Raw genomic sequence first — 11,777 nt, forward strand, 5'->3', positions numbered from 1 at the left:
TATATATATATATGTATATATATATATATATACATATATATATATACACACACACACACACACACACACATATATATATAAAAACTTAAAAACCTACTATCAGGGCCAGTGATTTAGCTCAGTGGTGCCTTGCAAGCACAAGGACCTGAGTTCCATCCTGGGTATTAAAAAAAAAACCCATTATCAAAAGATCAAAGAGCAAATCAATTGAACTGGACATTTCACAAAAAAAGGAAGTACAAATGGCCAATAAGTATATGAAAAAACGCTGAGCACGTGTAGCCACCTGGGAAATGCAAGTTCAAAGTACCCTGGAATCCCCTCTCTGCCATCAGAATGGCTAACATGGGGAGCACAGTGATGCCGGCCAGCATGGGCGGGAGGAGCCTTCTATACTGCTGGTGAGCAAGTGGACGTCAGTATGCAGGGTCCTCACAACATGGCAAGAAGAGCAGCAGCAAGACCGACACCACTCCCCAAAGTCAGGTCAGCAACAGCCAAGATGTGGTCACCGCCCGGGTTATGGACACAGAATGCGGTACACAGGGACCATGGAGCAGTTCTCAGCCGTAAAGAATGAAGTTATTTCTTTCTTTTTTTTTTCCGGTACCGGGCATCAAACCCAGGACCTTGTTGTACTTGCCAGGTGCCGACACTACTAAGCTACATCCCCAGCCTTGAAATTATGTCATTTGCAGAAAAATGAAACTGGAGATCCTCATGTTCAGCAAAATACGTCGGATTCAGACAAGTAGCCCATGTTTTCTCTCATACGTAGAATCTTTAAAAAGATACCCCGAAAGTAGCTGAAGACGAAGCAAATAAAGGGGAAGGGGTGGACGGGAGGGGAACAGGACATACAAAATGTTATGAATTTCATCATTAAGAGAACATGATGTTGACAGGAATTTACTGAGGTGAAAATGTGCCCACTACGCTGTTGAACGAAACAGCAGGCTGCAAGTTACAAAGCAGAGTATGTGGTATTGCCAATTCATCGTTTTCAAACATGCATTAATATTCAGAGATACCAGGACACTGTCTAGAATGGTGTTCGCTGAACTGCTGCCATCTCTCTCGGAGGTGAGATACGGAGCATATTTTCCTTTCCAATGTGTGCTATTACAAAATGTTTCTAAGTGGAGAAAATTAAAAATTGCTGTAAGTAGGTGAGGCAATGGATGCATTAATTAGCTTGGTTGTAGTAATCATTTCAGTGTATATGCCTCACAACATGATGCTGTAAGCTTTAACGGTATGACTGTATTTGTCAACTGTACTCAATAAAAACAAGTAAAAATGAAGATGATCAAATAAGTTAGAAAAGTTTTGAGAAAGAGATCACGACGGCCCCTTATACCAAGATGGCACCAAAGCAAAGAGAGTCCTGGCCTCCTGAAGCCAAAGCCGGGCAAAGGCTCTGAAGCCAAGAAGGCAATGCCCGAAAGGTGTCCACGGCCATGAGGAAAAGATCGACCTGCCCATCACTCACCGCCCAGCAGCCCAGGATGCCACGGCTCCGGAGACCCCTGCAACAGGCCCAGGAGAACACAGCTGACCACAGGGCCACCATCAAGTCCCCCAGGGCAGAGATGGCTGTGAAGAAGACAGCACCACACTCTGTTCACTGTGGACGTCGAGGCCACCAAGCTCCAGACCAAACAGGCTGTGAACAAGCTCACGACACTGATGCAGCCAAGGTCAGTGCCCTGGCAGGGCCGACGGAGAGAAGATGGCACGCATTTGGCTCCTGATGATGATGCTCTGGATGGTTCCAACAAAACTGGAGTCGTCTAAACTGAGTCCAGCTGGCTAATTCTAAATATATTCTTCACCGTAAGAAAAACTGTTTTAACAAGAGAATGATGAAAGAGAAACGCAGGACACAAAATCGGACTCTGTGAAGACAACGTGCATATCAGTAAAGGCAGGACACAAACAAAGAGGGAAGGGGTCATTTAACTTGGGGGGGTTAGAATTAGGGGAAAACTGTAAATGTTTTTCAAGTTGCTATATGGTGGTGGTAGCTGTTCTTTTAAAAATACTTTTTAAACAGGAAGTAAACACAACACTTCCTGTTGCTTCCAGCTGTGATCCTAACCCTGACTCTCCTTCGCTTCTCCGCAACTGCCCCAGTTTTCTTAGGAAGCTTCATTCCTGGGCCACGCAGTGCAGGCTCTCTTAAGCCACTTTCTTAGTCAAAGTGTGAAATCTTCCAGAAGGAAAACTTTGCAGAAGACACAGAGGATGTATTCTATTCCGAAGGGCGAATGGAATGATCTCCCCAAAACCGAAACCGACCGCAGGAGAACAGAAGAAGGGGGCAGGTATTGCTACTGGAGGGGAAGTGTCTACCTTTCCAAGATGCTGTTGGGAGTGAAAATGAATTTGCAGCATAAAGCGGTGAAGTGAACAGGCCCCTTGGCCCTGGTGGTATGGACACAAAATCAGGGCCCCCAACTCCATGAGGAAGACAACAGCACCCAGGCCTTCATCAGGGCCCATGGAGCCTGGGCGTCTGAGGGGCAGGGTGGGGTCTGGGGGGTCAGGATCACAGAGCCAGGGTCAGGCATGTGAAAAAGGAAGGAGATGCGTCTGCAGGCCCAGGAGAGGGAAAGAGACTCTGCTTTCAGGCAAGGAAGGAATTCTCAGGTCACACAGTGCAGAGTGCCGGCCTGAGAGGCGGAGACCCTGACAGTAGCTGAGAAGGCCTCAGAAGGAGCTCAAGCCCAGAGGAAGGCTGGCCCACAGGAGGCGGACTGGCCAAATCCCGGGCAGGGGCTCTTCACCCGGAACAGAGACCTGCAGAGCTGCTCAGCTGCCCTGCCAGGGCCATCTGCCAACACAGCCTCTGCCAGCCCTGAGAGGAGCCCGTCACCGTCCCTGAGCCCTGACTCGGGCCAGGCTTCACACTTGCTGAGTGCAGGGCTGGATGGAGGAAGGAGGCCAGCGGCGCTCCCAGGGGTCCTGAGTTGTTACGGCTGATGCTCTGATGAGGTGTTCATGAGTTAATTACAGCAAGGCAGCCAAGAGGGATTTAGGTAAATGAACTTGGCCGGTGAGAAGCTAGGTGTCCACAGCATCCCGTGAGACGGGGAGGAGACCAGCAATGTCCAGGTGTGCTCGAGCACGCACAGCAGCCGGATGCGTGCATGGGACTATAGTATCTGAAGGTGTGTGAGTGTGTGTGTGAGCGTGTGTGTCAGCTGCCTGTCTGTAGGAGGCACAGCCGTACATGCTGTGTGCGTGTAGACGTGGCACCGTGACATACCAACGGCTATGGGCAAACCCACACAAGTGTTCAGCAAATTCATCTCTCCTGACCCTGTTCTAATATATCCAAATTCTTGGGAGTTTCCAGGCCCTCTGGAAGCCAAAAAGTCTCTGGATCCCACCAGGTGCCTGCCCGCCCTGGCCTGTCTACGCGGAGGAGGCTGCGGTAGGCAGGAAGCGAGGAGCAGGAAGACCAGACCCGCAGCCCGGGGAGGTTTAAGCCCAAAGAGCTCGCCATTATGGATGAGGACCCCATGTGAGGTCTGGAAACTCCATAGCTACTGCCATGAGGGCCCACGTGTGCTGCCCCATCCAAAGGATGGTCACCAAAATCAAAGTAGGGGAGTTGGTCGTCTATGCAGAGAAGGTCAGAGGCAACCAGTATTCCAAAGAGCTCTGGGGGGGCGGCAGGGTCCAGTAACTGGAGATAACTGGTCTCCCGGGGCCCAGCATGGGGGCTACTGGCACGGAGCCCTAAGCAGTCCCAAGACAGGGGCCTCTATGTGGGCCAAGGTAGCTGCAACCTCAGGAGAGAGCCCCTTGGGTTCAAAGACAGCCACGTGTGTGGTACCTGGAGCCCTCACCAAGCAGGTGCTCCATGGAGGTTTGGTGAGTTAATGAGCTGTCAACTAGAGACGCGGCCCAAGGGGCGAGCCGTCACGCTAGAAGGGTACTGCCAGAACTTTCCTCGGTTATAGAACGTGCTCAGTCTGTGCTGCCCAAGTGGAGCCCCTGGCCACATGCAGCTGTGCATGGAGCAGACCGACTGTGGCTGGCTTTGAACTGTAACTAATTTTCATTTGACGGTGAGGATGTAGTTCAGTGCTAGAGGGCTCGCCTAATGTGCTCAAGGCCCTACGTTCAATTCCCAGCATTGGAACAAAACAATTAAATAGCTGCATATGGCCACTGGCTACCATACTGGACATACTGGCCATACTGGCCAAAGCCACATTCTTCACAGCAGTCGCCACTAGCCATGTGTAATGTGTCCACCTATAAACGGCAACTCTTCCCTGGTTGCTTCTAGGCGGAAATCCTTGGAAGCCAACTGACGCCTCACCCTCTGTCTCCTGTTCCACCCAGCAGTACATCCAGCTGCTGTGCCTTCAGAGCACCTGGGAACCTCCTTCCCCTCCACCACGCCCTCTGTCCTGGTCTAACCCACTGTTATCTCCCACTCCAAGCACTGCCTTGCTGCTGGCGGGTCTTGGGCATCTACCGCCAGCACCTCCTCTCCCAGCAGCTGCCTGGGTCCGCTGAAGCCTAAGACCCCCTCGGGGAAGCCAAGGCCTCTCAAGCCCCGCAGACCTATCCACCTCCCTTCACACCTGCTCCCACCGCACTGACCTCCTGGAGGCCCCTGTCTTCACTGCCCTCAGGGCCTGGGCCCAGTGTCACTGCAGCTCCCTCCCGCCACAGACACCAGCAGCAAGCTCCCCACGGCTCTCCCAAGCTCGTCCCTGCTCTGCGGCACACACGCGTGTGCTTCTGCTCCGACCCCCCCCACAGGACCTGCCGCTCACAGCTGCGTCCCCAGAGCCCAGAGAGCCTGACATACCTGAGGTGGGATCACACTCTTGGAGACCTCATGGGCATCTCACGCCCACTTCACAGACAAACCGGGGTACAGAGGGCACAAGGGGCCATGCAGGTCCTGCATCTCTGGGGCCCGGCCCCGAGGTGAACATTTCACTCTGGGGTTGCCAGGTCCTGTCCTTTTGCAAGGCAGTTAAAAACCCAGGTTATTATATGGAATGTACAAGACTTTAAGGGTTGCACATTTTTGAAACTCTGAGCACGTCTAACAAAACAGATGCCACTGCCTGCCTCACAAGCGCAAAGTCCTGAGTTCAATCCCCAGTACCAAAAACAAAACAAAACAAAACAGGTGCCCGCAGGTGCAGGTGGCTGCCACAGCCAGGAGACCCCCAGCTCAGAGGGACACAGTTGCAAGAGGGGCTGTCAGCTGTGCTGTCCTCACCCTCACTGCCCAGGGCCACCCTCACAGCAAGGCCCTCCCACTGCCACCAGGAGCCACCGGGGCTTTAGGGTGTCCCGCCCCTCAGGCTCAATGCCGGCGGCGTGTTCTTCTACAACGCTGAGACATTCTGTAAAACCCTGGAAGCAGCGGAAGTGCTGCCTCCTCCTTCATGTCCCGTGAGGGAGTCACCTTCGGGCTCTTCTCACACCAAGAGCCAGTCAAGGCCAAGTGAACAACCCAAACTATTGGCTACAGCCAAGCATGGTTCGGCAAAGAAGCTAGGAGAGTGAGCGCGGCTCAAGGCTGGTTCCGGGTGGGCGTCCATGCGCGGCTCCCCGTCAGCGAGTAAGACGCAAGCGCACTCTTCCCTCCCCACACCAACCTCTTGCCCTCAGTGCTGCCAGGGCAACTGCGGCTCTTGGGGTTGGCACCGGAAGCCCAACAACCCCAGGAGGCAACTGGGCTCCCCCACCGCCCTCCTGGGTGAGTCCAGGCTCAAGGTTGAGGGACTGTGTTTGTGCTCAGAGCCGGAGGCCTGCAGGGGAAGGGTGAGGCAGGCCCGGGCCCAGGTCCAAGAGGAATGACGTTCAGGACAGCGCGCAGATGCTGAGCTTAGGAAAGAGCAGCACGGGGCCAGGGCCCGAGCTCAGGGCTCCCTGGAGAGGCCGACTTCAGGGCAGGTCACCACCTAGCTAACGGAGGCACAGGGAGCAGTACAGCCTGCCACGTGGTCCTGGTGCCAAGTGAGGGCAGCGGGACAGGGTCGGCGGGGGTCTGTTCCTGTGCATCCTCACAGCTGAGCAGAAAGAAGCCAACCTGCCCTCCAGGCCACGCTCCCGGGGACCCAGGATGGAGACAGTGGTGGTCGCCCCAGAGCCCCACGACACTCCACCCAGCCATCCCTCCGATGCCCTGACCCCGGCCTCCTCCCCTCCAGGGTGGGCAGGGCAGCAAGGCCCCTCTCCTCCCAGAAGGGCCAGCCGCAGAGCTCGCTGCCCTAACGGGGCACGGCCTGAAGGATGTGCAGGCCCGCGGTGGCCTCCTGCTGCCCCTGCATTCCCTCCCCTTCTGCTTCAGCCACGTCTGTGTCAGAGAGGCTGGAAATTCTGCAGTTTGTGTCTGGCTACAGGTAAGCGTTGGGGAGGTTTTCTGAGTCCCTGCTGTTGCCAAGTGGCAGCTGGGGCACTTAGCAACCCCCAAGGTCCCGAGTGAGCCCCGGAGCATGGTCCTCTGGGAATCTCGACAGACAACGCCTGGGCTCCACCCTAACGAACCCACAGAGCAGAGGAGAGGAGGCAGCGGCCCTGAGGTCCACGCAGCACCCTGCCTGGCAGGTAATCGCCACTGGACAGCCTTCCCAGCCGGCTCTGTGCCTGGCAGTTACAAGAGCACTGCTCCGCGCACCGCGGCCACACTCGGAGCACGTCTCACCCACAGGTCCCCAGAGGGGCCAGGCCAACGCTGCCTGCAGAATGGCTAGGGCTGGGCAGGTCAGTGCAGCAAAGCTATGGGTCCCAGACTCTTCTCATACCCAGGAGTTCTCCATCTCCATCTGCCTGGCGTGCAGGACACGCTGACCTGCTGAACAGGCAGAGGAGCACCTGTGCACAGAGGGTCGACGGCCATCTGCCAGGGTGGTCACCTCCCCAAGGAAGAGTGCGACCTCTGGGCAGCGGCAGAGAGCCCAGAACCAGAGCACCCTGGGCAGGACCCCCGCGGCCAGGGCACCACCAGCCTCACTATGCGGCAGAAGAGGCGGTGAGATGCGGGAGGGACTGATCTGTGAAGGCCACACAGCCGCAGGAGCAGGGCGCCTCCCTCCTGCCGCCAGCCCAAGGCCGATTAGAAAGAACACAGGTGCACGCTGACGCAGCAGCGATGGGGCCAAGGCCTGGCTTCTGAAAGGAGGCCGCCCCATGAGGAGGAGAATCAGCGCCCTCCCGCACCGCCGGCTCAACACTGCACACCCAGCTGCCCGGCCCTGACCTCACGGCCTCAGGTGCACGCCGCCTCTGCCCTCTCCTGCCACGCTTGCCACCCGTTAGCCACTTCCCTCCATGCCAGGGCCTCTGGCAAGAGGAGGTGACAGGGGACCGTGCAGCTTCCATGCCCAGCCACACTCAGCTCCCCAGCGACACTGGCGCAAGCCTTGGGGATGCAAAATCAGCCACCCGCGTCAGCCCAGCGCCTGGGGAGGGCGACCTCTATCCTGCCTGCCCCGGGGAAGGGCACACAGCACAGCCAGCTCCCACCTGCCCCCCAGCCCACTTTCAGGCCCCAGGGGCCAGGGCTGCGTCACAGCAGCTAATGGCCCCACAGGGCTTCACGTTTCCACACTCACCTCTGCCTGATTACTCCATGTGATCCCCAAACAACCCGTGACGGTATTATTTTTAATCCTAATTTTTGAGAAGACTAAACTGAAACAGGGAAGCAAAGTACCAAGGCCACACAGAGAGAGAGTGGGAAAGCAGGGCTGGCTGTCCCCGGACAGTGCCAACGGAAGAGCTGGAGACAAATCCCAGGTCCAAGTTCGCCAGTGGGGCTTCTCCCTCTCGTGCAGACTCTGTGGTCAGCCACAGGGACAGGAGAGGCACAAAGCAGCGGGACAGTGAGGGGGTCGGGTCTGAGTCCTTCCACGTGAGGACCACCCCAGGGAACTGGGGCTTTCCAAAGCAAGTCTTTTCTAGACAAACAAGGAAAAGTGCACCTAAGCGCACCCCCATTCACTGCGGGGAGGTCTATAAATTGTTTGCGCCTGTAAATGAGACAATGCGGCAGTGTTTATCAACACTAGAAACGCACATGGCTGCCTCCTCAGAGCGTCAAACCCAGAACTACCATTTGACCCGGCAGCCCTGCTTCTGGGGATGAGCCCCAAAGAGCAGAAAGCAGGCTGGCAGATATCGGGCACCATGCTCACGACAGCTCTACTCACAATGGACAAAGGGATAAGCGACCAAAGGACAGCCCGGGGAACCCCAGGGAGGCATCCCACGGTGCACACACTGCGGCACACACGCGCGCCGTGGGGGCCTGGCCCCGAGAGGAAGGGAGTTCCACGTGCACAACGACACAGGTGACACCTGAAGGCTTTTGTGAGATGGAAGGGGCCAGGCGCAAGACAGTAATTATTGCGAGATCCCACTTACATGAAATGCCTACAGGACGGAAAGTCATAGAGGCAGAAAGTAAAACAGCAGTTCCCAGACGCCAGGCAGGAGGAATCATCACTTAGTGGCCAGAGACTTTCTGTCTGGGAAGCTGAAAAAGTCCTGGACATGGACAGCTGCATGAAGACACTGTGAAGGTACTTAGTGCTACTAGACTGTACACTCAAATTGGTTAAATAGTAATTTTACACTCTGTATTTACCACAATATAAGATAAAAGGTGTAATTTTGTAATTGCCTGTGCCATTTGAGCCATTTACTTCTACGCTTATATTCTTCAGCTATATGTGCTCAAGCATGACACAGTGTCCCTGTAAGAGCATTAATTACAGCAGTGTATGTAGTAGCAAAATACTGGAAATAATCTACATGTCTACCTAGAGGGTCCCAGCGAAAGCTGCACAAAGGAATACAATAGTCATTAGGGGTGAAGCAAGGCCGACTAAAACGCTCTCTAACGTGGAAGGTGAAGAGATCTAGTACAGAAGAGTGAACAGGCAACAGAATACTGCACTTCTGGAGCAATACACAAAGAGAGACGCTAGTAATCATCTAACAGGGAATCCTGCATGGCGGGGGAAATGGTGGGGAACAACTTTACTTTTCCTGATCGGACTCTTCTGTACTTCATAATTTTGTACCATGCACTTTTTAATGTTTTGAAGATAAATTTGAAACATTTAAAAATAATGTCCAGCTTTTGCTCCTTGCTATTATAGAGGAGCTTATATCAGGCCAACCCTCCCGTCAAGAACAACTAGAAAAACTGGATAAAGTACAAAAAATACAAAGAATGACAACCTCCGGCTCTTTAAAAGCCAGGTAACAACAGTGAGAAACAGCCAAGGTAGCTAAGACTCAGAGGAAAGAGAAACACATACTTGAGAGCCAAGCACACTCTGACAGCCTTCCCTGGAGACCAGGGTGAGGAGCTGAGCAGACAGCACACGGGGAGTCTTCCCTGGGCTGGAGAAACCCGAGCGCTGCGTAAAGGTCCCACGGCAGAGAGCGTGGAGGGCTGCGAGGCCAGGAGAGACGCACAGAAGAGAGAGCTGCTTCCTGGACTCTGTTCCCCCACGAAGCCAAGCAGGAAGTGACTTCAAAGAGGCTACAAAGGGGACCTTCAGTTTCACAGAGCTGGGGAGCTCGGGTCCCCAGAGGGATCAGCCTTCCAGCCAGGACCCTGCAGACCAGGGCCCGGACCGCCAGCCTCAAGTCATCTTTGCCCCACACAGGGTCAGGGTCATCTGCCCCTGCAGGAAAGCAAATCTCCCCCGACAGGCACAACACCACTCGGGGCTGCTCCCATTTTCCATGCACAACATCCAGCGTTTAATAAACACGTGCCAGGCTGCCAGAGATCCAACGTGTTCCAGATATTATGGCTGTCAGTCAGGGCTGTAAATGTTTAATAAGTTCCCAAAACAGATGACATCATGGTCTACTTCAGCAGAGAACTGAAGTCCAGTTTTAAATATTAAATGGAAATTTGAGAAGCGAAATCATACAATAGTTGAAACTAAGGACTTAAAAAAACGAGCAGATGATTCGACAAAGTTGATTTGACAAAGGAGAAGTAAACTGAAAGTCAGATACAGTACATTCAATCAGAAGCACAGAAAGGAAAAAGGAAGATTCAGAATGGAAAAGAGGCTGATACGGAACATAATAAAAACATCAAGGAGTTCTAGATGGAAAGGAAACAGTGCGGCAAGAGCACCAAGAGGATGCTGGCTGAAGACCTGCAAGCCAGCCATTCGAGAAGCTCTCCTAACTCCACCGATAACTACAGAGAAAACTCTGAGATGCATCTCTGGAAAACTGCAAAACCAAGACAAAAAGAACAATGTAAAGCTGGGTGAGGTGGCGCACGCCGGTAATCCCAGCACTCGGGAGGCTGAGGCAGGAGGATCACTATGAGTTCAAGACCAGCCTGGGCTACATAGTGAGTTCCAGGTCAGTCTCAACTACATAGTGAGACCCTGTGTCAAAAAAGAACTATCTAAACGGAGGAAGAGAGCAGGCCTGACCCGGGAATGACAGAGCCTGAGGGCCGTGGAAGGCACCCTGACAGGCAGTCCTAAAAAGCTGGCAACCAAGAATCTCTTCTCTGCAAAAAGCCTTGCTGCGATTTGACAGTGCTGGCCCCACATGCAGTGGCAAGAGGTGGGGCCGTAAGGGTGGCGGCCCGTGAAGACTGCTCTTCGCGGCCCATTTGCCACACGTGGACCCACAGCAGGCTGTCACCAGGCCAAACACTGTGGCTTGGACCTCCCGATTATCAGAACTGTTGGAAACACATTTCTGTCCTTTCTAAGTATACAGTTTCGCTTATTCTGCTACAGCAGCACAAAATAGACTAAGACCAGTGTCTCTCATAAATAGAAGCAAAATAAACACATTTCCAGACAATAAGAAATGGAGAAAATTTACTGCTGACAGGGCTGCATGAAAAACAACACTAAAGGGAACTCTTTAAGATGAAGCACAGAAATGAAGGAATGGAGCACAATCGACAGGGCAAAACTGTGAATGAATACAAGTAACGAGCAGTAACTGCATGAGACAGTTTCAAATATATGTTCAGTTAAAATTCATTACAACGACAGTCAGAAAATGGGGGGCAGCAGAGGATTAAATGAAGCTGAAGTTTTGCAAAGTCTCTGAATTATGACCAAAAGGATAAAAGAATTAGTTTGAGGCAGATGCAAAGATGACATAAATGATACTTAACTACTATTTTTATTTTCAATGATATGTAAATAGTTTGCAGATTCTCAAGGGCATCAAAACTGACCGCACGTATAGTCTCTGACCACAGTAGAATTAAATTAAAAAGCAGTAACAAAAGCATAATATTAAACAAATCCCCAAATGTTCAGAAACTAATCAATATGCTTCTAAATAGCCCATGGCTCAAATCTCTTTCAATGAAACTAGAAAATACTCTGAACTAAATGACAACGATAATATGACATATTAAAATTTGCAGGGTTGGCCAAAGAAACCTAATAAGGAAAATCAATAGCATTAAATGCAAGTTTGGGAAAAGAAAAACTGAAAATTATTTATGTTCCAGCTCAGGAAGGTAGAAAGAATACAAAGTAAGACCAAAGAAAGTAAAAAAGAGAAGATGATCCAATCAAAAGCATAAATTATTGAATTATAGACAGTAAGTGTACAAAGAAATAAGTACAAAGACATAAGGTGGTTGACCAAAGAGGCTAAAACAGTAGTAATAAACCCTATCAAGATAAAAGGGGGAAAAAACTAATGACAAAAGTTATCAGTAACTAAAAAAAAAAAAAAAAAAAAAAAAAAAAAAAAAAAAAAAAAAAAAAAAAAAA

At 52.1% G+C, this 11,777-nt stretch overlaps 1 protein-coding gene across 3 annotated transcripts in view; it reads right to left on the minus strand.

The window, feature by feature from the left end:
- Adcy3 (adenylate cyclase 3) overlaps positions 1–11,777 on the minus strand; it is a 79,427-nt gene that overhangs the window by 22,840 nt on the left and 44,810 nt on the right. Inside the window, exon 1 of one of the 3 annotated variants that reach the window (XM_010604867.2) lies at positions 6,789–7,190. The exons of the other annotated variants lie outside the window; for them this stretch is intronic. Within the exon in view, the coding sequence (XP_010603169.1) occupies positions 6,789–7,175 (387 nt within the window). The 5' untranslated portion in view covers positions 7,176–7,190. Of the gene's footprint in view, positions 1–6,788; positions 7,191–11,777 lie in introns of those variants that run through there. 3 annotated transcript variants of the gene reach the window in all.

The sequence above is a fragment of the Fukomys damarensis genome, unplaced genomic scaffold, assembly GCF_012274545.1.
Source record: "Fukomys damarensis isolate Sample0158 unplaced genomic scaffold, DMR_v1.0_HiC HiC_scaffold_2, whole genome shotgun sequence".
NCBI classification, from domain to species: domain Eukaryota; kingdom Metazoa; phylum Chordata; class Mammalia; order Rodentia; family Bathyergidae; genus Fukomys; species Fukomys damarensis.